Here is a 27,598-nt window from a genome sequence, read left to right as displayed (position 1 = left end):
GTCTTATTCCACAACGTTCACCAGGAAGGAGTGCTTTTCCTCCTCTATATGAGTTTCATCCCTTGCCTCCTGAGCAGCAGCTGCTGTTAAAAAACATGAGAGGCAGAATGTGGAGATAGGCTTTTTTCTCCAAACCAAGGGCCACTTGCCCCGAAGAACAACCTTCCAGGGGTTGCATCTCCAGTGAGGGGTGTAGGCAAAAGCATGTGGGGCAATGGATGCATGACTGTGTGAAGATGAATTCCATCCACACACAAGAGTAATTGACTCTCTATCAAAGCAGGCAAGCAAGATCTGCTATCACAGGTCAAGGGCACATTCCATCCAGGCAAAGAAGAAGGCATGGAGCAGGGCTGAAGGGGCACATTTGGCTGATGTGGATTCCCCACCCCTAGCGTAGGGAAAAGGCAAAGGCCCGGTCCGTGCACACGCTGTCGTTCAATGTGGTGGTAGAGCAAGAGAACAATTGACCTCATGTTCAGTTGACTATAGCTGAAAAGTATTTATGCTTATGTACTCCTCAGTCCCATTGATTTCAACGACAAAGGGAAAAGACATGCTTAAATCATCTCTTGAAATTAATGAGACTTAAAGCGGACCATGCACCTCGTAATAAAAGGTTGGATGGCTACCGGTCATATACCATCTAATTGAGCTTCCTGCATTGCATGATGTACAGGAGAGCACTGCAGGCAAAAACAAGCAAGTAAGCAAGATGCAATAACAGTCTTGAGATTCCTGCATTACAGGGGGTTGGGCTAGATGACCCTTGGGGGTACCTTCCATCTCTTTAATTCTGTGTTAACTCTACAGCTGTGCGAGTTACTTTTGTGGTGTGGAGAAACACACTCTCCTGGCACTCAGGGACGTTCTCCTCTACATTGTGCCTTTTTAATTTTGTAACAACTTAAGAGCCTCGGAACAGCCTAGTTAAATCGGGTCGAGAAGCCCACGTGGTGGGCTTGAAGAAGGAAAAGGACTGCCCTCATTTCATATCTGAACTGACGAGGACGACCACCCAACACCTTTCGGAGCTAAGCGCACGGCTTCCCTCCCCTTTCCGCATTTCGCGCCTTTTTGATAATTGCCTCTCGGTTGCCAAGCCAACGCGCGGGGCTGGGCTTCGACCTGCTTGGGCTGCTGCTGCTGCTGCTGCTGCAGCCGCCGCCACTTCCCCTCCGGATGCGTCCTCGCCCGCCCCCCACCCTTCGGCCGCGCTGCCTCGCAGCCCATCCTCATCCGCGTGAGGAACGTTTACCCCCAGCGCCTCGCCTCCGTGCACAATGACCAGCGGCCAGGAGTGCGGGCAGGTGCAGGCCAGGTGAGCCCAGGGCCCAGCGCGCGGGAAGCGGGCGGCGGCGAGGCGAGGGTACCCCTGGCAAGGCTCGAGTGGCACCACCAAGCACCGAGCCCTCGCTCGTTTCGGCGTCAAAGGTCGCCCACCCCCGCGCGCGAGGAGAACGGCTTGGAGAGAGAGCGCGCGCGCGCGCTTCCTCGCGTCTCCGGCGCCTGGACGTGGCGGCGGAGGGAGCACGCGGCGCTCGGCGCGATAACAACAACAACAACAATGAAGGGCGCCATTGCATAAGCCGAGGGGGATAATGAGTCCTGGCAATGGAGGGGAGGGAGGATGGCGGGAAGGTTTCCACACCGTCGCCAAGGATGGTGCAAATGAGGGGTGGGGGACATGAATCGAAGCCATCGCTTCGCTCAAGGGGCGGTGTTTTGTGGTTCTTTGTGCCTTCCCCTCTTCTTCACGGAGGCAGGGGAAGTCCCCCCATGCTCGGCTCCCCTCTCCCCACAGCCGCTGGGCGCGTCTCTTTCTCCTGATGGAAGGCGCGCCTTTGAAGCGGCTTTGGGAGAGGCAGAGTGGAAGATGGAGACGAAAGCTGCGCGCAATGATCGACCCCGGGGCCGGTGATTTCGCCTTGCTCCTCTATGATCCGGAGGCAGGGCTGGGCACGGGGAGAGGGGCCGCGTTTGCTGACTGGTAGTCAAACCGAGGGTAGGGTAGTAAAACCGAAAAGGAATACAGAAGAGCTCGCCAGGGGGAATGGCGAGTGACATGGTAAGCAGAGCCTGGATAGCTCAGCTGGTTAGAGCGTGGTGCTGAGAACAGCAATGTTGCGGGTTCGATCCCCTGCAGATTCCGAGTTGCACTGACTTAGAGGATCCTCTGTGGTACTACTAATCTGTGATTCTAAGCGTGTTGAGGTGTAAGTGAAGTGTCAAGGGACCTGCACAGGGACAAAGAAATCCCAACATCACATATCCATGTGCGGCTCCTGGGGGGAAAGTGAAATGACGTTGGCGATCCTTTAGGAAAAGGGAACAGAAGCAAAGCTGCATAGGTGCTGTGTAACACCTTTATAACAAATCCAGGATGTGATCCCACCTGCCAGAATGGTGTGCGCCATTCTGATCCACTGCACACCTCAAAATGGATATTGTAGAGCTGGAAAATAGGCAGGAAAAAGTTACCCAAGATGATTTCTCTGCAGAAAGGTTGCAAAGTTTGGTGGCCTAGGGGGTAAAATAGGCAAGAAAGGTTGGGAGCATGATAGAGGTGCATAAGATTATGCATTGTGTAGGGAAATTGGGGTGGTGGTGGTGCTGTGGTCTAAACCACTGAGCCTTGGGCTTGCCGATCAGAAGGTCGACGGTTCAAATCCCCGTGACAGGGTGAGCTCCCGTTGCTCAGTCCCTGCTCCTGCCAACCTAGCAGTTCGAAAGCACGTCAAAGTGCAAGTAGATAACCATGAGCTGCTCTGGTTATGCCAGAAGCAGCTTAGTCATGCTGGCCACATGACCTGGAAAAACTGTCTGTGGATGAACAGCTCGCCCTGGGCCAGTAAAGTGAGATGAGCGCCGCAACCTCAGAGTCGTTCACAACTGGACTTAACTGTCAGGGGTACTTTACCTTGAAGTAGAAAATTAGTGGGAGATTCAGGATAAACAAATTGAAGTAGTCATTTGCACAGTATTTGCATAGCTGGGGTGTCAGGGGAGGGGTAGTACCTCTGGTGGGGGACATGTCATGCTCCTTCTGGGCTAGGAGGAAATACTTTAAGAACTTGAAATGTGCTACGGTACTTAAATACTAAGTATTCTTAACTATAATCTCCAATAATAGGAGAATCAACAGTAAAGGTAAAGGAAAAACCCAATAGGAGAATATTGGAATACTATAGTGCCTTCCTTTAGACTAAAGAAATCCTTCTTACAGCTTCAGACTCAGCACTTAAGGTGCAAGTAAAGAAATAGGTCCTTAACAGCAATCAGGATGCTTTTCATCTCTTTACTGAAATGCCTGAAGGCAACATCTCTTTCCCTGCTCCCCTACCCCCCAAAAATAACTATACACTGTTTCTTAGGCTAGAGCTAGACCTATGTTCTAGGTCTGAAAATTTTTTGATCCACACATTCTGCAACTTTTAATTCAAGCAGCTGAGATGTATTGCTTGAGAAGAGTGATACTTTCAGTATTACTAATAAGCGGAACAGAAGAAATAAAAGTACTAGCAAATGGTGGATAAGGGAAGGAAATACACTATTATATCGTTTGTTCTGCTGCTATATTTCAGAGAAAGGGCAAGTAAGGCTGGATCTAGACACATCAAAGAAGTGATTCAGGAAAATCCTGTTGGTGAAAAACGGGACTCCACAGCACCATCTGGTGTCACAGTGTTATAACGCACATAAAGCGCTTTATATTGTGGTACCTCAGTTGCTGAAATAAATATATAAATAAAACAAGCCATAATAAAATCTGTTAGTATTTAATGCACCACTTCCCTCTTATCATCCCTGCTCACCTGATGTGCCACTATTTCAAATCTTACATTCTTTGCTGGTGCACTTGAACACAGGAAACAATGGTTTGCAATTAAACAAGGATCCCAAACCATGGTTTGAGCCAAGCTTAAAAGCAAATGTAATTTGGTTAAGCTTTTGGTTTTTGACTGGATTTGCTGGGTATCTTGAATTATGGTGCATGGGGGAAAAGGAGGAGCCTGAGGATTGGTTATGCAAGGATCGCTAAATAAATGGCTCGGGGTTACATCTGAATGCACCTAGTTATCGGCATGGTTCACACCCTGTTTTGTCTCACAGAGTGATCACTTTTGCTACCTTGCCAGAAACAGAAAATCCTAGAGACAAGTTGTAAAAACAATGAGGAAAAGGCGGCCACACACCCATCTGACAAAAGGATGCTCAGCCATTCAGAGAGAGTTACTTCTAGAGAAAAGTCTGAGGAGATTATGCAAAAACATATACCTCATTGTCCCTGACAAAGATTCTTATCAAAAACACATCGAGCTTTTCATGGCCTCATTAATTGGTTTTACAGGGTGCTGCTTTCTGTATATATAGAATATATATTTTAATTTCCCCCCCTAATTTTTGAATGCTAAGAAAGTGTTTTAATTGTGGAGAAAGAAGTTGTTCCTTGGCAATTAAAAAAAAAGCATGAATAGGTTTGTCCTCTTGAAGCTATACCCCCTGCCCCCAGTAATTTGCGGCCTATTCTTTTTGTGCGTGTGTTTTAGGCCTCTAGTTTTTCCTCTCCAGCTGGAAAGATTAAAAGCTTACTGTTTCTTTTGCATTTATGATCCTCATAAAATCATTAGATACAGTACTGCCATGAGTCAGAGTTAGGTCATTATCAAGCATGTCATTCTGTTAATACACAGAGGGCTCACAACTCAACCCTGTTCAGCAGTAGTGCTGCTGCTGCTGCTGCTCTGCCTAAGCCTGGCAGAGGCAAGAAAATAGTGTTCTCCACCAGGTTGCCAGGTCATGTGACTGGGCTGAATGGGCCTAGGAACGTTTATGGTCCTACCTCCACCATGCTGCTGGAATGCTTCTCTTTTGGGACTTATATCAAGCTCAGCTCAGCCAGCTTCAGCCTACCACCATCTGAGCCACAGGACCCCAAGCTGAGCTGGGAAATAGCCAGCTGAGCTGGAGATCTGCTCACCCTGGCAGACATTGCCATAGCACTTCCCACCTTATCTGCCAGTTTTTGACCCTACTCTTGTAGCCTCTTCTGTTCATTTGATACAGAGGTGTTGTGCAAGAGCAGTCTTGGTGGACACTTCCATATTGACAATAAAATTTATTCATTATCATTTTTGTTTCTTAAATTACTTACGTTGTTGTAGATTCTGCTGGCTTCCCATACCTAGGATAGATCACTTAAGATTGTATTCAACTGAGGCTTACTCAGAGTGTACACATTAGAACTAATGCACTGAATGTAATCGGGTTCATTAATTTCAGTGGGTCTTCTCTGATAAAAACATAGTTGAATACCACCCTGAACAGTTGGTTCTGAACGCTGTGAGACACTGTTATATTCAACAGAAAAACAAACAACAATCAACAGTTACAGGTAGGTAGCCGTGTTGGTCTGCCATAGTCAAAACAAAATATAATAAAAAATTCCTTCCAGTAGCACCTTAGAGACCAACTAAGTTTGTTCTTGGTATGAGCTTTCGTGACCGTGGAGGCAAGAGTATAGCCATCATGACTAGTAGCCATTGAGATTTGTACCCTCCATGAATTTGTCTAAACCTCTTGAAAAGCCAGTATATCTGAATATTATTTATACTACAGTGGTGCCCCGCTAGACGAAAATAATTCGTTCTGCGAAAATTTTCGTCTAGCGGGTTTTTCGTCTTGCGGAGCGGCAATGACAGCCGCGCTCCGCAAAACGGGGAAAAAAAAAAGACGAACATTTTTCGTCTTGCGAGGCAGCCCCATAGACTTTTTCGTCTTGCGGGGCAGCCTTCCGCTAGACGAATGCCTTCGTCTAGCGAGTTTTTCGTCTTGCGAGGCATTCGTCTAGCGGGGTACCACTGTATGTCCAGATGTATCTGAACAGTAATTTAGCTGAATATTGTAGAACTGTATGACTAAACATTCTCTGATTGTCAGCTCTTAACTTTGCTCTTCAGAGGCTGTGACTGTGTATTTTTATATCCGACACTTTTATTTAATGGGTGGTTCACAATACCAGTATGCAATGGATTTATATTTTGTAATCTGCCCCCCCTCACCTGAATAAGTATCAGCAGGAAACCATGCACAGAACTACAAAACTAGATATACCTTTAGCTTAAAATCAGAGCCGTCTCATCCATTGGGGCTGGTGGTGCGGTGCACCAGGGCGCAATGGCCTGGAGGGCGCCTCCACCCTCCAGCCCCGCTGGCAGCTCCTGCCGGCAGCGCCCTCCGACTGCCCAGCGGAGCAAGGGAGCTGGCCGGCCACGCCACGGCCTCCAGCTGCCCGGCGCAGCGCAAGCTGCCTGGTTGCGCTGCGCCATTCGGCTGCCCCGCGGAGCGCGGGAGCGCGAGCCGGCCACCCTCGCCTCCCTTCCCGGAAGCGCTGGAAAGGCAGAGCACAGGAGCGCGGCAGAGTGCGGGAACAGAGCTGGCCAGCCGCGCCGCACCCTCCAGCTGCCCGGCGCAGCGCGAGCTGCCTGGCTGCGCTGCGCCATCCGACTGCCCCACGGAGCGCGGGAGCGCGAGCCGGCCACCCTCGCCTCCCTTCCCGGAAGCGCTGGAAGGGTGCGCAGAGCCCCGCGCCACTCCAGCGCCATGCCCCTCATCCCTCGCTCGTCCACCCCACTCCCAAGGGGCGGCAAGCGCAGGAGGGAGGCGGCGGAGAGGCGGCATGGTGGGGGCGCCGGAGGGATAGCCGCGCCAGGGCGGCCGATCTTCTTAAGACGGCTCTGCTTAAAATCATCACCTGCATGAACATAATGCATAAAATGGCAACATTTAATATTAGTGACAACGCATTTTGAGAGACTTATGTACAAGCTAAGGCAAAGCTTTCGTTGTTTCATTTTTAATCAGTGCATTAAACATGGTCTTCTTCTGCCCTACCCTTCACTACTCTTTTCTTCTTCTCTGGTTTCCTAGGAAAGAAAATGCCATTTATCTGTGTCTGTTTTGTGGCTGGATAACTTTTTTTTTTTCTTCAGTTGCAGTGGCTGTTTTGTTGCAAAACCCAAAATGACTTGGTGATAAAACTTCAGGCACGAGCAACAGAAACCCAAGATGCAACGCATGTTTAAATGTGTAGAGGTGTGGAAGAAAAGGCACACTGAAATAAAAAACCAGCAATTTTAAAAAGCCACAACTAACAGAATTAAGCAGCATATTAAGGAAGTAATTCTAAGAATGGGAACCTGGCTTAAAGTACATACGGCATATCGAGACTCCGTTCAGCAGCAGGGCTACAGCTGGCTAAGCTGTTCTATGCCTGGCAGAGGGACAGCAAGCCTTTAAAATAGAGTTTGATCTACAGCACGCTTTTTTGTGTTATGCTGGGCTGCCAGGTCATGTGACAGAGCTAAACAGTGTTAGCCCTTCCTTGCCTGATCTTGTCCCCACCACTTCCTTAGAACACCCATATATGAGGGCTTATGCTGGTGTAAGTTGACCCTTTTCCTTAAAAAAATAAAATGCAGGTTTGCTGAAGGAATAGGATGCTTGCCGCCATTCGGGGAGGTAGGGTGTGTGTGTAATGTTTACACTCTGGCTCAGAGTATATCTACATTGGCATTGTTGCCAGTGGCATCTGCATCATGAAAGCTGAACCAGAATATTCAAGTAGCATCCCAGTACAGTCACAATCCTGGTTTAGATGATTACAGAGATCTCATAAATTTGGCGTTATTTATTCCTACTCATTTGGAGGAGGGTGAAGTGGCTGTAATCTTGGAGTCAGTAGGATGAGAAAGAGAGAGAGAGAGAGAGAGAGAGAGAGAGAGAGAGACTTGCTCTGTTGGAGGCAGAGTCCTGGCCCCCCAAAATGGCGCCTCCTCCATCAGGAAAGAAGGATGGTTGGGCAAGATCTGTAGTGGAACTCAGGGAGAGGGAGAAAGAAAGATCAACATTGGGATCTGCTGCCCCGGTGGACCTTGTTGCCTGAGGCATCACTTCACCAGGCCTCAAGGGCAGGCCCATGTCGCACACTGATTCCTCAGTCAGCAGGAGATGTACAAAGCCTTGTATTGATGCTGCTGAGCTTTGGCTCCCTGTTCTAGTCATGCTAGCGCAGAAACAGGGCTGTGGAGGGGATAAGGGGTAGTAAATGTAAGAATCCTTCACATTCACTCACCTAAACAGACAACTTATTCATAGACTTCTCTGGTTAATCTGGTTGTTACAGTATAGCTTTATGTGATGGACAACACAGAAAATGGTTAATGAATGAATGAATGTATTCACTATTATGTTTCTGATTCAGTTGAACAATTATTTAATGCTTCAAAAATGCTATAGGAGAGCTCATATTTAAGTTCAGCAGTAACAAACATAAAATAAAACAATGGTCACATGTTCTTTATTTTCCAGTGAATCTGAAGTTTCAGCTTTGGAAGATAAAGGTAACTAATTTTTGAAAGCCTACCATTCCCCCCCCCTCAATAGATTTGTTTTAAAGAATCATTAATTCTATTGAAATAGATGTGCATCACATAATAGCATGGTTGTATTAAATGCTGCACTAATGTCAGGTCTCTGAAACATTTTATTTTGTTTTTCTAATGTTTTATCACTGTTGTTCATCCTGCAGAGCTCTGTTATGCATTCTTACAAATGTACCGAAATTAAGCAGTAATTTTTGAGACATTCTATTCTATAGTAATCCTGTTAATTCCTGAAGTAATACTTCTGAAGTTAATGGTCCCATGATTGGAAACAGTGGATTTGTGGTCAACATTTTACAATGATGCTTCATTGGTACTTAAAAAGTCACCACTGCCTTTTAAACAAAAAAAAAACATTTATGTTTGTTGTGGATTGATTTTAATGGAGGAAGGGCTGTAGCTCAGCGGTAGAGCATCTGCTTTGCATGCAGAAGGTCACGGGTTCAATGCCCAGCACGCCTGTGAATATTCCCTGTCTGAAACTATGGCTTACAGTGCATTTCTATACATGACTATTCTGAATCCCATTTCCCTGGAATTGACTCCTAGGTAAATAGATATAGGATTGCAGCCCAATCTTATGCACGCTTTCTCAGAAGTAAGTGTCAGTTTAGATAAGTTTAATTCCGGTTCATGGCAATTTTTGCAGCTTCCCCTTTTTAATATTTTCCATCCTGTACTATTTCCAAAGTAATATGTGAATGTTTAAAGAGAATTGTGCACAAAATACTGTAAAAAAATATTTACTTTTAAGACATAGCTGTCAACTTTTCCCTTTTCTTGCGAGGAATCCTATTCGGAATAAGGGAATTTCCCTTAAAAAGGGGGAAAGTTGACAGCTATGTTTTAAGATGTAGTCTTTGGGCTGCCTTAAAAATGTTTTTCTTCTTTGTTAGAACAGTTAATATATGCATATGTGCATGAAGCTGCTATAAATTACAGTTGCTGCAGCAGAGATTTGAAAAGTGGCAGCTAAAATACAAATGGGTTGTGACTGGAGCTAACAACATATGCTGTCCCATTGTAATGCTGCCTCATTGCTCTTCTACTGTTTTCTGATTATGTGCACTGCTGTGGAAATTTTTTTTAATGACAGGGTGGCATGTACACTTTTGAAACAGACAAGCAAGCAAACAAACAAATTAAAAATATTGATTGCCCTTTTACTTTATGCAGACAAAGATTACAAGGATTAGCAAGGATTAAGACCCAAGTTTAATATGTACTAAACTAAAAGATGAGCTAATTACATATCAACTTACTACTGTGCATTGCAGAATACCAGCCAAGTTGACTTCCTCCTGAAAACACTAAGGATATGCCTTGAGGCTAATTACTCAAGCCCAGGTTCAGCTTTCATTTTAATGTTGCCTTTGAGCGGCAGAATTATTCCCAGGGCAGAGTTGGGAGTAGCCAATAGCAGCTTTTTGCTAAAAAAGCAAAGAGGAATGATGCCTTGATCAGCTAATTCTTATGAATGGAAGGTACTTGCTTAAAGGTCTGGAACTGCAATTATTTTGGAGGTGGGGGCAAAGCCCACCCATTTGTGATTCAGCTGTTGTACTGAAGAGAAACTTTAAAAAACTTCAATCTCTTCTTCCCAGCCATTAAGAGTCAACAATCAATTGCAGGTATAGACTCTCCAGTGTTACAAAGACTGTTCAAGGGCTCTTCAATGCTCTTCAATGGCATAAGTAGCTCTGACTAATATTATTATGGTTATTAACCATTTCTAGAGTGCCCACAGCAATTAAGCGCTATACACAGAATAAAATGAAGACACTTGCAGGCTTACAATGTACAGGGGGAAAAATATTTTTGTAATAAGCAGTTAAACATACCAAAGCAAGAGGCTAAGAGTCTCAGGAGTAGGTAGCAGCAAGAGAAGAAGAAGAAGAAGAGTTTGGATTTGATATCCTGCTTTTCACTACCCGAAGGAGTCTCAAAGCGGCTAACATTCTCCTTTCCCTTCCTCCCCCACAACAAACACTCTGTGAGGTGAGTGGGGCTGAGAGACTTCAGAGAAGTGTGACTAGCCCAAGGTCACGCAGCAGCTGCATGTGGAGGAGTGGAGACACGAACCCGGTTCCCCAGATTACAAGTCTACTGCTCTTAACCACTACACCACACTGGTAGAATAAGAATATCCAGGAATGAAGGTTGCAAAATTGGGCTTAGGATCCAGCAATATGTGTTGGGACCATATGTCAGTGATAGGAATACATGCTTTGCATGCCAGTTTCAGCCCCTAGCATAGGTGTGGGGAACATTTTGCCCTCCAGATGTTGCTGAGCTACAGCTCACATAATCACTGGGTATTGCAGATTTTTGCTGCAGCTGCTAGGAGCTATAGTTCAGCAATGTGTGGAGAGCAAAAAGTTCCCCACTCTTGCCTTAGCACTCCATTTATAAAGATCAAGTGATGATGATGGGAAAGACATCTCTGTAAAGCTGCTGCCAGCCTGAGTAGATAATACTGCGCTAGATGGACAAATGGCCATAACTGTCTAAGTTCCAGAGAAGCAATGAGGTCCATGGAGAGAGAAAAAGAGTAGAACAGTGGGAGCAAGATAATGACCCTGTTTGGGTCAACAGAAGCTTGAAAAGAATGTGAGAATAAAGTGTGCGTAGATAACAGAAAAGAGCAGTAGGATTGTCCAAACTACACGTGGAATAGATCATGTAAGGCAAAGAATTCAAAGTGGAAGAGATTAAAGAGAAGAATGATTTCTGAAGCATCATAACAATGCGATAGAGAGAAGAAACTGCGCATGGTCTCAAAATTAGAATGCTCTGGGCACTGCCATTCTGTCCATTTGCCCCCCCCATCCCCTCTCACTAACTTTTTCAGCTGAAATAGAAATCCCCCATATATTTCCAGGCTTTTCTTGGTGCAATGTTGTAATCAGTTGTGGTCTTCTAGGGATATTGCAATATGTTATTCTGTTGCTTATGGACTGGCTCTTGCAATTCTTACGTATTTATGCAGTGCCTTCTCACCTGCCTCGTTCTAATTTTTTCTCATAGTAGTTTGAAAACTGGTTCAAGCTGGCCCTGAGAACTTGGTCTGTAGGTCCCTTGTGACTCCCGTGGCATATTGAATGATTCCACTGTGACAGCTGAAGCCCTACTCATATTTGTAAAGCTAATTCTGCATTGCACGATAGTGCAGGGAGAGGGGGGGCAGTCTTATCTCTCTCTTTTGCTCCCCCTGTTTAGTACCCTGCAGGGGCTTTTACCTGAGACAGGGCAGAGGACCACTGACTGCTGCCATCCAGGCTTCAAGATACAGGGTTACAGACGTTGAGCTGGAATCATTCCCAGTCTTACACAACTGGCCCACGAGTCTGTGTTCTAAACTTCATTTATTCCCTCGTGTTTGGGAAAAGGTGGGGAAAGATACCGAATGCATGCTGAATTCCCAACTGATATTTTATCTTCCTCAAAACAGATAGTAGCAGTTCTAAAGATGAAGATTCTGCTCAGGAAAACAACTTGGGTAAATATGCTCATAATGGTATCTCAAATACATGTGCGTTTTAATGGAAGTTGGAAAATGCTACCAATAATCTAAAAAGTTGAACGAACACAGAATAAATTCAATATTACAAAACAAACAAACAAGCAACTGTCTAGATTTAAGTACATAAATGCAAAGCAAAGCAAGAGTTAACTGACACTGATACTAGGCTTCCTGCACTGCAAGGAGCCTGGCTTAAAGACAGCTCAGAGGGGAGGTGCTCCTCCCACCAGGCTAGACGACATAACAGCTGATGCTCATATCCTTGCATGCAGCAGCAAAAGGCAGATGTTAGAGAGGCCAGTGAGTGTCAGTCTCTTCCCCAGCCTCCTGGAAGTACCAACTTCTGGTGCAGGACTTGTTCTACAACCTCTTTCAGAAGAGCTGGTGGGATACTTTTTGCAGAATGGCACTACAGTATATACAGTGGTACCTCGGGTTACATACGCTTCAGGTTACATACGCTTCAGGTTACAAACTCCGCTGACCCAGAAATAACGCTTCAGGATAAGAACAGAAATCGTGCTCTGGTTGCACAGCAGCAGCGGGAGGCCCCATTAGCTAAAGTGGAACGAATTAAGTACGTAACCAGAGGTAGCACTGTATTGGGGTTGTGTTACAGTATAAGGATCAAAATACATGTGTCATTAAATTTCCCTTCCCTGTGTGCTGTGCCTGTGCATGGTGTGTCCATCCTGGCATTGATTCTAAAGATGTATTTAGCATCATGTCAAGTTTGGTCCCAAGAAACAGCGAACAAGTTCTGGTGTGCCACAAAACAGTTTTGAGAATGAGCTTCTGCAAAGTTTTACACAAAAAACATGTGCCAACGGAAGAGCTCGTTTGAATTTGTGGTCACTTTTCTCATGTGCCATTATTCTGCTAGTTAAGAAATGGATTCTTCCTTGAGTAGAAGGGGCTTTCCTCTAATAGAAGGGCACTTTACAACCAGGCAGAGGGCCTTCTTGGTAGTGGCACCAGCCCTGTGGAATGCCCTCCCATCAGTTGTCAAGGAAAGAAACAACTACCCAACTTTTAGAAGACACCTGAAGGCAGCCCTGTTTAGGGAAGTTTTTAATGTTTGATGTTTTATTCTGTTTTTAATGTTCTGTTGAAAGCCGCCCAGAATGGCTGGGGAAACCCAGCCAGATGGGCGGGGTATAAATAAAAAATTATTAGTATTAGTATTGTTTAAAAACTGCCAAGGCTAAATAGATTTTCATTTCGTCAAGGTAACGACAGTTCCCAAAGCGACTCGGAAAGCAGCTCTGAAAGCAAGTCTGGTCAGTAATCGAATCATACCTATTCTATATATGAACAGCAAATTTATTTTCTGAGTCTGAATCTTTATATAGCCAAAACAGCACCATTCACATCTGAGAGGGACGTATTAAAGGTCGGAGGGAACCCTAAGGGAAGAGCACTCCCCCCCCCCATTTGTCCAATGACATCCCTGCCACATAATCCCCTACCAGAGGTGGGGGGAGAGAAATGGAATGGAAGATGCCAGACAACAGCAGATACCTGGCTGGCTGGAACCTTGGTGGGAGCTCCCCATGCTGCAACATTTTGTTGTAGATTGCACTTGTTTATAGTTCCTTAATGCACCTTAAATTATTGAAATGAGAGCCACCAGATATGAATTTAAGCTACCTGCTTGCCTTTCACTGGGCATTCCTTTGCTGCATTTTGTGTGTGCATGGCTATTTATCAGTAAAGAGAAAAAGGGGAGAGATGGCAAACGCATCATTTTATTTGTTAAATATTGATGTTTAGCTGGTAGTCACAGCAACAGCAGGCCATAAATATGCTTAGAAATTGGCAACAAATGTGGCAAAACAGGATGATCAGGAAAACAATGGGAGGAAATGGCTCCCCACAGTAACTGGCGAATGTATTTTGTTGTTAATATCCCTGCACTTATTTATATTTTAAACAAATGGACACTGCAGTTTATGTTTGACGAGGCCTGTTCATTTACAGATACAGATGAGGCAGATGTAAATGAACCAAGTGAGTGCTTTAAAAAATTTTTTTTATCCTTAGCTATATCACTTTGAGAAAGATCTATAAGAGGATTCTTGCAAGGTAGTAAAAGCCATGTGCGTAGATGAGAGCAAGTGACTATTGAGTGTTTATATTAAGTGGGACATGAAGTAGTTTAAGGACGATTCTTATTGAAAATTACTAAATGAAGTCAAATATAAAAGGCACATTTGAAACAGCATAACTAGCAAAAGAAAAAAATATTCTCATAAGCATAGAACATATCTGCTGCTGTAGCTGCAAATCTGCCAATAGTGGTTCATGGCGGGGGCTGTGGATGCTCTTGTTCAATGAGCTGGGTCTCCACAAAAAGACGACCAAGAGCAGGCTTCCTCAACCTCGGCCTTCCAGAGTTTTTGAGACTACAATTCCCATCATCCCTGACCACTGGTCCTGCTAGCTAGGGATCATGGGAGTTAAACATCTGGAGGACTGAGATTGAGGAAGCCTGACCAAGAGAGTCTATGGCCTCTTCAGCGGCCTCAGCTTTCGTAGCTAGAGTCGATCTGGGCCCAGCCCTTCCAGGCCAGGTAGAAAAAGGCCTGCAAGGCAGGAGCAGGTCTTCCAGGACTCACAGCCAGCTTAGATGAGCAGAAGCAGTTTAGCCTGGTGAGGTGTAATTAGCGATGCCAGGTCCCCCTGTTGGGGAAAAAAGATAATATATACTAACAGTAATGCTGCAAGAAGAAGCACTATACAGTATTATCAAAGATGAATAGTGAAGCTGGGAGAAGTGTAGCTTCATCTCTGTGGCACAAGCAGAAGCCTACTCTGAACAGATTTTTGCCCAGAATGTTGCAAGATGTATGATGAATAAAAAGTGTAATATGATAAAATGTGAATTTTAAAAACCAAAGGAGCCTTCAAATAGCCACGGTCTTTCAAAATGTCGTCTTTAGATATCTGCGAAGAAGTCTTGCTTCAGTTTATGATTCATTCTAAATAATGATGTACAGAAACAAATCAAAGATGCAGGGTTTTTGTTTTGTTTTGTTTATAGATGAGGAACTGAAAATGAAAGAAGAACCGCCATTGCATTGTGTTGAATCAGGTATAACACTTTTCTTTAAGAATAACATGTATCTGACAGGAGGAAGGCTTCTGGTCCCGCCCCCCCCCCCTTGAATGTGATTTTAAGCATATTTTTTTTTTCAATTCACCATAGAGTTCCAAATTTTTAAAATTTTGCTACACCCCCACCAGATATGTAACATCGCTCCTTCCTCATTGTTATGCCTCCAGCGTTTGTTTGATTTTGATTTATAATTTTTTGCCAGTTTACTAGGGGTCATATACCGCCTATATAACATTTTTAAACAATTCTCTTTAATTGTGTAACATGCCGTGAACCTTTGCCAGAACCTTTCCCAGTGTTCCATCTGTGTTGGGTAACCAAAATCCATTGCCCATTTTACCATTGCCTCTTCTACCTCCTCATCTTTTAACTCCCAAATCCAATAATAATTTGTAAGTCTTTGATAACTATTTCCTATTATTTTGTAGTAATTCTTTTTCTATTTCTGAGATTTCTTTTTGGAACCCGATTTTTAACGTCCGATTTAAACACCTCATTCAATTGATGGTACTAAAACCAATCTGTGCATAGCTGTCTAATTTTCTCAAACTTTTTAAATTTAAGTTGACCCTTTTCTTCCCCCTGGGAATTATGAATATCAACATCCCCAAGGAAAAGAAAGAAAGAATTTTTATATGCCACAATGGCGGCGAGAATGGTACAGTAATAGCAAAGAACTGGAAAGGGCAGGGGCGTAGCAAGGGGTGGGCCGCCCCATGTTCCATAATGGAGGGGGTGACAAATTATCAAGGAACAATTACCGCCCTACTAGAGCGGTTCATAAAAAACTTTTTTTTAAAAAAATGCCTGCTCCAAAGGTCTTATCTTACTATACTAGGGATTATATAGCTATATATGAAATTTCATGCATATCGGTTAATATCTTGACCCTCCTCCACCAAAATAGCTGTTTACTTGGCTGTTTTCCTATGTCATGAAGGCTGAAATTTCAGTTCAGTGGAGCACTTACTGTTCCCAACCCTAACCCTCAGGAAAGCCATCTAATTAGACTTTAATTTGATTTTGAGATGTTTTTAGGAGGTAATTTAATTATTGTTTGATTTTATACCAATGTTATGTATCTGATGTTAGCCACCCTGAGCCCAACTTCGGCCGGGGAGGGCGGGATATATACAAAAGTTTATTATTATTATTATTATTATTATTATTATTGGTTATTATTCCTTTGTAAGAAAATATGAAATAACGTAAAACTATTTTTGCAGGGGGGGAATCAGTGGGGGGGGAAGTGACAAGAAATTTTCCGCACCGGGTACCACCTGACCTTCCTACGCCTCTGGGGGGGGGGTGACATTTTTTTTTTTTGCCCCCAGGTACCAATTTACCTTGCTACGCCCCTGGGAAAGGGGATAGAGTTCCAACAAAGGAAGAGTGGCAACTCAGAAATTTTGTGAATATTTAGAGTTAGCAAGAATGACAGAGGTAATTAGAGGCCAACCCACCCAAAAAGCCAAAAAAGATTGACTATGTGTAAGAGGTTACATGAAAAAACATTGTTCTCAAGCTATATCCGGGTTATGTTTTGACTAAATCTGGTAAAGAGTATAATGGAAAGAGAAAGAATTGGGAGAATAAATGAAATAAGGAGTAATGAACAAAGTAAGCAAAAGATCTGTAAAAGGAAAACTGCAGTGAAGTCACGGGTGGAGAAAGATTTGTATGGGAAGATGTATAATGTATTAAGGATTTATGCTGTAGAGAAATCAAGAATATATGTATATGTACAATTTATACTCAATAAAAATCATAACAGGAAAAAAACATGTATCTGACCATTTAAACTATTTTCAGTTTAAGAAACTCTTCTCTCTTTCAATTTAGAGGTTAATATCCATCGACACTGTGAACGCTGCAAGATCCCACAAGTAGGTCCTGTCCCCCCAAAAATCCAGATACGGACTAGTGTTAAAAGTTGTTTCATAAATCTAACACTAATGTCCTACTAATTGCTTTCCCCATTTTTATTTTTATTTTAATATAAAGAACCAGCATGAACAAGTAGCTCCCAGAAAACTTTCCAGAGGACGATTCTGGTAAGTTTTGGTCAATATAATTGAAAATTACATCCTAAAAAATTTCTTTGTATTTTTTGCATGATTACACAGTACACAGACATATATTTGGCAAATCCAAATGCACACTTGTCTACTATTGTGCAGTAAAGGAAGCGGAAGAGCAGAATGGGACTTACAGGGTGGAAATAAATGTTGCATTCTTCCAGTCGTTCTTGTCTCTGCAAGCACAATAGCTTTCCAAATGAAGAAATCCTCCTTTCTCCCCATGCCTGTGTGCTGTTCTGGGGGTACCCCTGACCCCCTCCCCAGAGCAAATTTTGGAGGGCACACGAGAAGAGGAAGGGGAGGAAACCCTGTTGTGCAAGGCCAATTCCTTGCATGGAGCTTCTGTAAAGGGACCCCTGACCATTAGGTCCAGTCGCGGACGACTCTGGGGTTGCGGCGCTCATCTTGCTTTATTGGCTGAGGTACAGCTTCCGGGTCATGTGGGCAGCATGTAGCTTCTGTAGAGAGGGCTTTTTAGGTGCAGCAGTGGAGTGTATGCCTGTGCTGCCCAGAGTGGCACCCTGCCACAGTTCAGGGTAGGAGAGGGGCAGGAAAGCTGCCTCCCACTCTCCCCCTGCTCTCTGCTACCGGGTCAGGCCTGAATTAGCAGCCGAGGTGGATCTGCTGCAGCCAGGCGCACCTCGCCGCAGCAGAGGTGGGGTGCTCTCTGCCGCTGGATCAGAAGTGACCCCGTGGCAGAGCTGCTGCCACCGGTTGTGAGGTGTGCTGCGGCCGAGGAGGGTGGGTGGCAATGCTGCTCTCCTCCCTTGGCTCTCCTCCCTGGGTCAGGCCTGACCTTGGGGGGGGGGGGGTCAGAGCTGCACCAGGCACAAGCAGCACAGCCAAAGTGCAGCTCAAAATTGCACCTGGGGCCACAGCACCCCCCACACTATGACTGTTTAGCTGAATTCCACCCTCTGTCTCTGCTCTATGCTGCCATTCCTATATTTCTCAAGTAGCTGAGCGGGAAGGGTAGAAATAATCTTTTCCTTTTCCTCTCCTTTGCCCCTTGGAGTGGGGAGAAAAGGAAGTTCCTTTGGCATTTAGAATATCATAGTTAAATGATCCAGTCCACCTTGATGATTGCAGGACACTGTTTTAAGGACTGGGCATTTAAAACAACAACAACAACTTAGCATTCTAAGTTAAGTCTGCTTTATAGAAGAGGAAAGCCACTGAAACACTATGTTAAACTCAGAGTAGACCTGTTGAAATCAGTGAACCCAAGTTAGTTGCGTCCAAACATTTCAATGGGTTTACTCTGAGTATGACTATCATTGGTTACAACCCTTACTGTTTAGTAGCACTACAAGCATGTCTGTTGTTGTTGTTTAGTCGTGTCCGACTCTTCGTGACCCCATGGACCAGAGCATTCCAGGCACTCCTGTCTTCCACTGCCTCCTGCAGTTTGGTCAGACTCATGTTGGTAGCTTCGAGAACACTGTCCAACCATCTCGTCCTCTGTCGTCCTCTTCTCCTTGTGCCCTCCATCTTTCCCAACATCAGGGTCTTTTCCAGGGAGTCTTCTCTTTTCATCAGGTGGCCAAAGTATTGGAGCCTCAGCTTCAGGATCTGCCCTTCCAGTGAGCACTCAGGGCTGATTTCCTTAAGAATGGATAGGTTTGATCTTCTTGCAGTCCATGGGACTCTCAAGAGTCTCCTCCAGCACCATAATTCAAAAGCATCAATTCTTCGGCGATCAGCCTTCTTGATGGTCCAGCTCTCACTTCCATACATCACAAGCATGTCTAAATGCATGCATTGAAAACACTGTTGGTAAGATCCATAATCTAAGGTGCCTGTATTTAGATAGTGCAGTTCAGCATAATATTAAGCAGACTGAACCAAAGACAAGAAACAAGAAAATCAGAATTAGGTTTCCTAAGGGGTGTGGGGCCAGGTTGTAGTAAATGACAACCATCTTAAAGTAAACCTTTTTTTTTTTAACGTTGCAAAAATGTTAAGTCCTTTCCACTTGTTCTATAGATGGCCGCAACTCTGCAAGGCCTTAAGTGGATTTTCAAAACCTATTTATTTTCAGCCACTTATCCTTAATTTATGCCTTTTAAAGCAATTTTAATACTGAGAGCTATTTTAGAGTATATAGCTTTTTAAAATCTGATATGTATTTTAAATGCCCTATATTTTTAAATTACCTGTTTGCTGCCGTCATATGAATTGTTGGGTTTTATATTACATTTTAGCACTGTAGCTCAGTGGTATCTGCCTTGCATGCAGAAGGTCTGCAAAGGAGTCAGCATCCCGTTTGTAGGAGGAACAGCTGTGATAAAATCAGCATTATATAAATGTATTTTTCACATGTATTTGGAAGGACAAGAAAACGCAGAGGAAGCACATGCATATACAGTGGTACCTCTGGTTGCGAACGGGATCCGTTCCGGAGGCCCGTTCACAACATGAAAAGAGCGCAACCTGAACTGCCGAATCTGCGCATGTGTTTGTTGTGATTCGGTGCTCCTGCGCATGCGCCGAAACCCGGAAGTAACCCATTCCGGTACTTCCGGGTTCAGCGTGTTCGTAACCTGTAGTGAGCGCAACCTGCAGCAAACGCAACCAGAGGTATGACTGTATTATCTCCATTTGTCACAAATTATGTTGCATCATGTACTGAAAACCTCACTTTATGTGTCACATACGCAGGTTGAAGTTGGACGGTGAAGGAATTTATCAGTGTGCAATCACAGGGTTGATCTTCGAAGTAACCAAAGCTGCAGTCATTGAGTATTCCCTTTTGTCTTGGACCAAGTATGCTGCTTACCTTAAAGATCCCTGGATTGTCGTGGGCCCCATATTTGATGTCAAGTGCAAATCACCCTCTGTTCTCACTTCCATTCAGTTTCCACACGCCCTCTGCCTGAATGGTAAGACTTGCTCAGTGAATTTAAACATATTCGTCTATCTGCAAGGGCACTTACTTTGCTTTTAGGAAGCGTTAAAAAGCGTTCGATGTTTCTCTGCAGACCATTCCTCTGACATGACCTTCAACGTGTTCCATTTCAAAAGCAACGGTCCAGAATTTGAGCGTTCTGCTGATCACTCAACCACACATGTCAAATGGTGTGTGAGCTCCCTGTCCCCTGTTGGCCCAGTTATTGAGAAATACGATCCAGTGTGTTACCACGGGGTTGTTATTTTATACAAAGTTGTCAACGACCACCCTTCCTTGAAATTCCATGTGTATGTAGCCGGCAACAACAGCTCGTTTATAAAGGTAAGATAAACTTTTGGGCGATGTCTAAATCAGTTTCTTTGCTGCCAGTATGACATTTTCCTTTATTCCAGTGCCCACTGGAGCTGTCAACTGATGAAATAAAAAATTCTAGCAAGTGGGAAGGTCCTGGTGGCCGTTCAGGAGGTGAAGGCTTGTAGAATCATAGAATCATAGAGTTGGAAGAGACCACAAGGGCCATCCAGTCCAACCCCCTGCCAAGCAGGAAACACCATCAAAGCATTCCTGACAGATGGCTGTCAAGTCTCTGCTTAAAGACCTCCAAAGAAGGAGACTCCACCACACTCCTTGGCAGCAAATTCCACTGTTGAACAGCTCTTACTGTCAGGAAGTTCTTCCTAATGTTTAGGTGGAATCTTCTTTCTTGTAGGACAAGGTGGAACTTGCAGACCCCTGAGGGCATTGCCTATAGGAACAATGGGTTCAATTGGACACTGGATGAGGAAAATAGGCTTTCAGCCCCTCCTGTCTGGCAGCTAGAGCCCCAGATCTCAAAAACCTGGGTTTTCCCCCCCAGTGAACTGGAAAAACTAGTGTATGCAGCCAGGAGACCCATCAGGGTTCCAGTTGCTACAACAGGACATTCAACTGAGTACTGCAGAAATTGCTTGGTGAATCATCCTAGTAATTGTTGTAAGAATCACGATCGTTGCATTTAATTTGTTAGAAAGCGAGGGAGGGAACCACAATTTATCAGTAGATGAAAGAAGTTTAATATATAGACAAAATCTCCAACAAGTCTAGGTAGGTCTTTGATTTCTTGAGTTGGGCAATCGTGGTTTTTTAAAAAAGATCTGTTTAAATTTTAGGATGTGTCAAAAACCATACAGCGCTCTTCCAATAGATTCATTAAAATCGAGAAACCCCCTTGTCATAAATTACTCCAAGTTGGGAAGAAATACAAATTAACTAGTGTCCCAGAAGCTGACATAAACCCTGAGGTATGTTCTTTATTCTTCTATAAATCGGATTGTCAAGATGCATGTCCTTGTGTAAAAGATGATGATATTGTCATTTGTGCAGTGTTCCTGACACATTGTGACATCGTATACATGCATTATATAAAAGCTTAGCTAGGAAAACAAACTTTTTGCATTGACAAATGGGCTTTCAATATTCTGATATTCACTTTCTAGGAAATGGAGTTTGTTGATGACTCTACGCTAGCACAGAAACATTTCTTTGAGGTATATTTAGAACATCCAACAGAACTTGTGTTATCTTTGATGGATGTGGAGTCAGAAGAAACTGTGTGGAAAGCAAAGCTACGAGAATGTGAGTTTTCTTTAGACACAATTCAATACACAGTATGTGCACTTAACAGTGTTTGATTTATTTCGGACTGAACTGATGTTTAAATCTGTTTCAGCTTTTGTATACTGCATGTTGTTGTTTTTCTTATTTGCATTTTTCAGATGTGGTTGAAAGCGGGGTATAATCTTTAAAAGCGAACAAATAACCTGATTTACAGTTCAGCCTCATTTACCACTCCCAAGTAAATGTGCATAGAGCCTTAATAATGAATTGCAGCCAACATATTTGGCCGCAATCCAAATGAGACTATGCATATTCTGGTCACGGCCCCACTCACAAACATAGAGGTTCTTTTTCCTTCTTCTGATAAGAAAGCTGCCCTCCAAAACATTGCAGAACTAAAGAAACTGGGTTGTGTGAAACAGCAGATTCAAGAAAAAAGAAATATCAGGCAAAAATACGACATGTGATGAAAGTACACTGCCGTTAATGCAGTCTACTTTCTCCCCCAATCACCAAAATGCTCTTTGAGCTCGGGAAGAGTTTAGAGACTAGTATGAGGTGTGAGTGTAAGGGAGCAACTCTGCAAAAAAGAAAAGTGGAAGCATATATTGCTATTTCTGTTTTCTATCAACAACAAATAAAAATATCAGTGGGAGGATATTATTTTGAATTGGCAAATGCTTTAGATATACAGTACAGTATTTTTAAAGCACTGTTTAATTTGCTTCCTCCCGCATTGTGTTCATTTCCCCATCTTTCTAAACTATATAACCAATACAGCAGTACCTCAGTACTCAAACAGCTTGGCTCCCAAACAAATAGGCTCCCGAACGCCACAAATCCAGAAGTAAGTGTTTCAGTTTGCAAACGTTTTTCGGAAGCCGGACGTCCAACGTTCGGCTCCAGCAGCCAATCGGAAGCTGCGCCTTAGTTGTCAAATGGTTTCAGGAGTCGAATGGACTCCTGGAACGGATTAAGTTCGAGAACCAAGTGTATATAAATTTAAATGAATCTATGCAATTATTGGCCATATTGACACTCACGCTCCAGCATTCTGTTTACTCCTTCAGTAGTTGAAAGATGTAGTGTGAGTGGAGCCAAAAGCACTTTATTCTCATTTTACTGTCATTTGGTTCTCATGCAATGACAGTTATTACCACATCATTTAATTCCCCTAACAGAATCCAGTTTCAGTCAAAAGCGAACTTCCAGATTCCTATTTTTCTGTAATTGCTACTATCCAAAGCAGGCACCCCCAACCTTCGGCCCTCCAGATGTTTTGGACTACAATTCCCATCAGCTCTGACCACTGGTCCTGTTAGCCAGGGATTGTGGGAGTTGTAGGCCAAAACATCTGGAGCGCCACAGGTTGGGGATGACTGATCCAAAGCTATCAAAACAATTCACCATGAATAGTATGGACTCGCACATGACCTATGGACGATGCATTTTCAAATGACTGAATTTGCACATATGATGATGCTTCTCATTTTACATTGTAATGTAGCCAAAGCAAATTCCGAGTATATTGAAAAATGTTCTTGGCCAATAAATTATTATTCTATTCTATTCTATTCTATTCTCTCCAAATCCAAATCTCCAGGTGATAGGTCCCACCAGCTTCATATCTTAATTAGCATGCTGTTCTGGATGGACAGCTCCTATGGTTCCCAGCAGAAACTCTCCCATAATTGCTTGGATGCTATGCTAAGCATACCAAGCTGCACAAGGCAGTCTCTAGGGGTAGGGGCACTGACCACCTGATATTTTTTTCTGATGCCATGTGACCAAATGGTTTTGAATGTCTTCCGAAAGCCCTACGCGACCTTCTGTTTGGGTTTGCAGAGAGTGTTACTTTTAAGTTTGGGCATTCATTTTAAAAAAAATGATGGAATTCAAAAATAAATGAATGACTTGTCATTTACTTATAATACAATCAGTGAAATGCAGCTTCTTTTGGGCTAAAAGCCACGGAGCAAAGATAATTGTAAAAAGTCCTTTGATTTATTTTATTTGTGCTTTACTGAGAAGCGGGGGAATAGATTACTATTTCTTCTTTGTGAGAATTGTGGCATATTCGTTTGCACTACCAATTACGCGATACAGCAGGCCTTAATTTTCTTTTGAAAACATTTCTATTTAACAGGTGACTGGATCCTACATAACCAGAATAACAATAAGCAGAAAAGATCCACTAACAGTAAGTTATTATAAAGCAGTGTGCATGAAGCAATCAGCTGGGAACTTCTCCTGTGCAATGTACAGCTCCCATTTGACTTATGACTTGTGCAGGAGAAGTTTCCAGTGGGACTGTCCAAGCATCTTTGCAATGTTAAATATATTTGCTTAGTTCTTCAGGATTCCACTACATGACTAGGCAGTACTTTTGTTAGTGCACAAGTTGCTGATTTCCCTTTCCATATATGTGGCTTAGATTCAAGCCCACATATCCTTATTTAGACAGCACAACAACTTACATATTTTGAAACTATGTTCTTTGCCATGTATTCCTTAGGCACAAGACGACGAAAATCCAGCACCAGTCTTTCAGAAGATGAGCTTTGTAACAAACGGCTAAAAGCCATCAATGCTTCAGGTAAAGGATTTTGTGTAATTAAAGATTAGCATCTAGCCATGTTCTAAGGCTTTCATACTGCAAGGTATTAATGTTACATTTTACTTAACCTGGGTGTAACTACAATTTCAGCTGGAAAACCCATGCATTTGTATTTGCACAAAGATTCTGAACACCTAATTTGAATGCAACTATCTACATGAAAGCATAAATTTAACTTGTATATTACCGTGTCTTTAGGAATCCACTAGAGGGAGTTGTTTAATCATTTCAGTACATTTAAACAAACCATTTTTTAAAAAAAAATTGACGTTGATCAGTATACCAAGGTTTTGAACTAGATAAAGAACTAGTTGGCACAAAAACAAAATCAACCCTTTAACTCCAGTAGAAAACTGCTCATGATGCCAAAGGTAGTAAGAAACTGTTGCTATAATAACAGGGCTCTCCATAGATAAAGGTAAAGGTAAAGGGACCCCTGACCATTAGGTCCAGTCATGTCTGACTCTGGAGTTGCGGCGCCCATCTCGCGTTACTGGCCGAGGGAGCCGGCGTACAGCTTCCGGGTCATGTGGCCAGCATGACTAAGCCACTTCTGGCGAACCAGAGCAGTGCACGGAAACACTATTTACCTTCCTGCCGGAGCGGTACCTATTTATCTACTTGCACTTTGACGTGCTTTCGAACTGCTAGGTGGGCAGGAGCTAGGACCGAGCAACGGGAGCTCACCCCATTGCAGGGATTCGAACCGCCAACCTTCTGATCAGCAAGCCCTAGGCTCTGTGGTTTAACCTACAGCGCCACCCGCGTCCCTATCAGAAAACCTTGAAAAAGAGCCTATAGGAAAATGGAATGCTAGAAAAGTGAGAGATGGTTTATTTTGAACACAATGCGACCACACTTGGAATACTGTTACCTCACATCAAAAAGGATATTGTAGACTTGGAGAAGGTTCAGAAAAGGGCAACAAGAATTATCAAGGGAATGGAGGTTACAACATTTGGGGCTTTTTAGTTTAGAGAAAAGGCAGGTGAGATAAAGTGTACAAAAATACACACAGTGTAGAGAAAGTGGGTACAGAAAGGGTACTTGTAAGCTTCTCATTGACTTGTCCACTATGAGAACAGAAGGCTGACCTAGATGTGTTCTTGCCTCATCCTGCAGGCTTTCCCTCACATTATTGTGTAACATGGGTCTAAATAACCAGAGAAATTGAAAAGGGGAAAATAAGGAAAACTCATTATCCTAAACACATTGTGACACTGAAAATTACCAAAAAGTTATAAAAATCTAAATGATGATGATGATGTAAGTCACCTTCAACATGATTTGAACAGCGGAAAGGTGGATACAAATCAAATGTATATGTTGCAGGCCTGGCATGTTCATTCTCTTTGTGTTTCCTGATCTGAAATTTTTGTGTGTGTGTGTGTAAGTCTCTTCCAAAGAAAAGTCAGTGATTAGCTTCCCCTGCCTAAGGTGGGAAGGAGTCACCCCAAGTTATTTTTTGAATGCTCTCCTTTCTTCTTCAAGAATAGAAATAGATGGTAATTTTAAAATATCCATTTCTTTTATTCCTCCCCCCCTCAGGCCAAGTAAAAGCAATAACGACATAACATATTTGTATTCTTCTGCTTTTAGATGGAACAAAAGCTTCAGCAGTACTAACTGATCAACAGCTGATGATTCTTGCAAAGAAGATGGGTAAAAACTGGAAAGTAATTGGCATTGAATGCCTTAGCTTGTCCATCGAAGACATCCAGCAGATTGAGGCAAAGGAAGAAGATGTTAATATGTATAAATGCATGATGTTGCGGAAATGGAGGGATTCGGAACAGAATAATGGAACTGCCCGCAGTTTATATGATTGTCTTAATGGCCAGGCATCCCATGATGTGCTAGAAATTCTGACAGGTAAATATCAACACTCTTTATACTTTGCATATGACGTTTCAGATATTTCGGGTGAAGCAGAATATTTTTAGGATAGCAGAAGTGGTTTCTAAGGCTGGATCTAGACAGATCAAAAAAGCGTTTCAGAAAAACGTGTTGTAAACCTCAAAGTGGGAAATCACATTGGCAAAAGGCGGGACTCCACATTGCCATCTGGTGTCACAATGTAATAACGCATATAAAATGCTTTTTCTTTACTGATGTAGCTGAGTCCTTAGTGCCTTCACTTTACGGAAAACACATCACATATATTTTAATGGCCTGGAGCAAGCTGTGGGAGTGGTAGATCCTGGGCCTGCAAATTTCCAGCATGTTAAGAGAACAGATGTTTATGGTAGTCACTTTGGGGAGTGTCTCTTACATAACCACCATACCTCCCTTCAACTCCCAGAGCAGTTTTGCAATTGATTTTAAAGTGTTTGTGAATGTATTTATTTATCATATGATGAAGGATGGACACACATGGATACAGACGCCTATGCCACATGCGGACCTGAACTTTTTTTACTGTTGTAAGAGGCAGTAACTCTGTTACGCCACACTTAAGTTCTACGCAATTCCTTAATTCTCATTTATTTTTGTTTTACAGGTTTTTTAAGAGCAGATGCAAAGTCATGAGGAAACAGCTTGAAAAAGAAGAAACATCAGGAATGTTCTTCCATGTACATTTTCCAAAAAAAAAAAAGATGAAAAGGAACTTCGTCGTTCACTGCAAACTATTTAAAACTTCTGGAGGGTTTCCATGAAGTGACAAAGATAGGCCAGTTGTGGAAACTTTGGAGCAGAAGAAAGAAAGGAAGAAGAAAAGCATGTGGAACTGTGAACTCATGCAAATGCTTAGCTACTTGTTACTTTTTTACACATGACTTCCCAGCCTGCCCTGCTGTCGGAGATTCAGCCTTCATGCGTGTTTTACCTGTGCATGGAGAATTAATGCCTTCCAAAACCCTCTCAGGTCTCCTTGGGTTGCACTGCCTGGATTAGCTGGGATCTTCGCTCTCTTGTCTTCCACGTTCATACCAGAGTTCAGGGACGGGACTGTGGTCTTTCACATTTCAGCGGTCAAGATTCACTGTCCTCTGCCTGTCACCTGCCATTCTGCTCAATTCACTGTGTCATAGTTGCGCTGCCCTGCGGCTCCCCTAGGCTTGGAATTCCCCTGCAGCAGAACAGGTTGTGCTTCCCTAAATCCATCTCTGCAGCGTTATACATCAGACACACACCTGAGAAGGGATTTTTTTTTTCTACATCCCCTTCGTGAAGATACAAACAGGTTTGTCTTTTCACTCTCCATGGGTGCAATTGCACACACTGCGGTTCTTCATGCTTTCCCTCTGCAGCATTCCTGCTATAGACTTTCCCAGTCCCTTGTCGAAGGGACTGAAAGCTTCCACTTA

The 27,598-nt window shown here is 43.4% G+C and overlaps 1 protein-coding gene across 3 annotated transcripts; it reads left to right on the top strand.

Annotated features, from left to right (window-relative positions):
* Window positions 1–1,124: 1,124 nt before the first annotated feature.
* On the top strand, window positions 1,125–27,598 carry LOC117047419. Of its 3 annotated transcripts, XM_033150558.1 has the most exons (16): window positions 1,135–1,321; window positions 8,371–8,402; window positions 11,896–11,943; window positions 13,197–13,247; window positions 13,948–13,977; window positions 15,011–15,061; window positions 16,928–16,971; window positions 17,090–17,139; window positions 19,828–20,048; window positions 20,148–20,398; window positions 21,226–21,357; window positions 21,553–21,691; window positions 23,820–23,873; window positions 24,189–24,269; window positions 25,890–26,162; window positions 26,791–26,872. In XM_033150558.1, exons 1-16 carry the CDS (start codon window positions 1,284–1,286, stop codon window positions 26,817–26,819), a joined length of 1,524 nt encoding a protein of 507 aa, XP_033006449.1. In that variant the 5' UTR covers window positions 1,135–1,283; the 3' UTR covers window positions 26,820–26,872. The 3 variants fall into 3 exon arrangements, with proteins under 3 accessions (XP_033006450.1, XP_033006448.1, XP_033006449.1); XM_033150559.1 differs by lacking the exon at window positions 21,226–21,357 and having other exon boundaries at window positions 1,125–1,321; window positions 25,890–26,164; window positions 26,792–27,598; XM_033150557.1 differs by lacking the exon at window positions 13,948–13,977 and having other exon boundaries at window positions 1,130–1,321; window positions 25,890–26,164; window positions 26,792–27,597.

This window comes from Lacerta agilis, chromosome 5 (genome assembly GCF_009819535.1).
Source record: "Lacerta agilis isolate rLacAgi1 chromosome 5, rLacAgi1.pri, whole genome shotgun sequence".
Lineage (NCBI taxonomy): Eukaryota > Metazoa > Chordata > Lepidosauria > Squamata > Lacertidae > Lacerta > Lacerta agilis.
The sequence above is the reverse complement of the archived record's forward strand: the minus strand, read 5'-3'. Positions and strand labels throughout refer to the sequence as shown.

Coding starts and splice junctions, on each gene's coding strand:
- LOC117047419 (XM_033150557.1), top strand. CDS start 1,284: ATGACCAGCGGCCAGGAGTGCGGGCAGGTGCAGGCCAG. Junction 8,403..11,895: donor TTCAGCTTTGGAAGATAAAG/GTAACTAATTTT, acceptor TCCTCAAAACAG/ATAGTAGCAGTTCTAAAGAT. Junction 23,874..24,188: donor GCAGAAAAGATCCACTAACA/GTAAGTTATTAT, acceptor TGTATTCCTTAG/GCACAAGACGACGAAAATCC.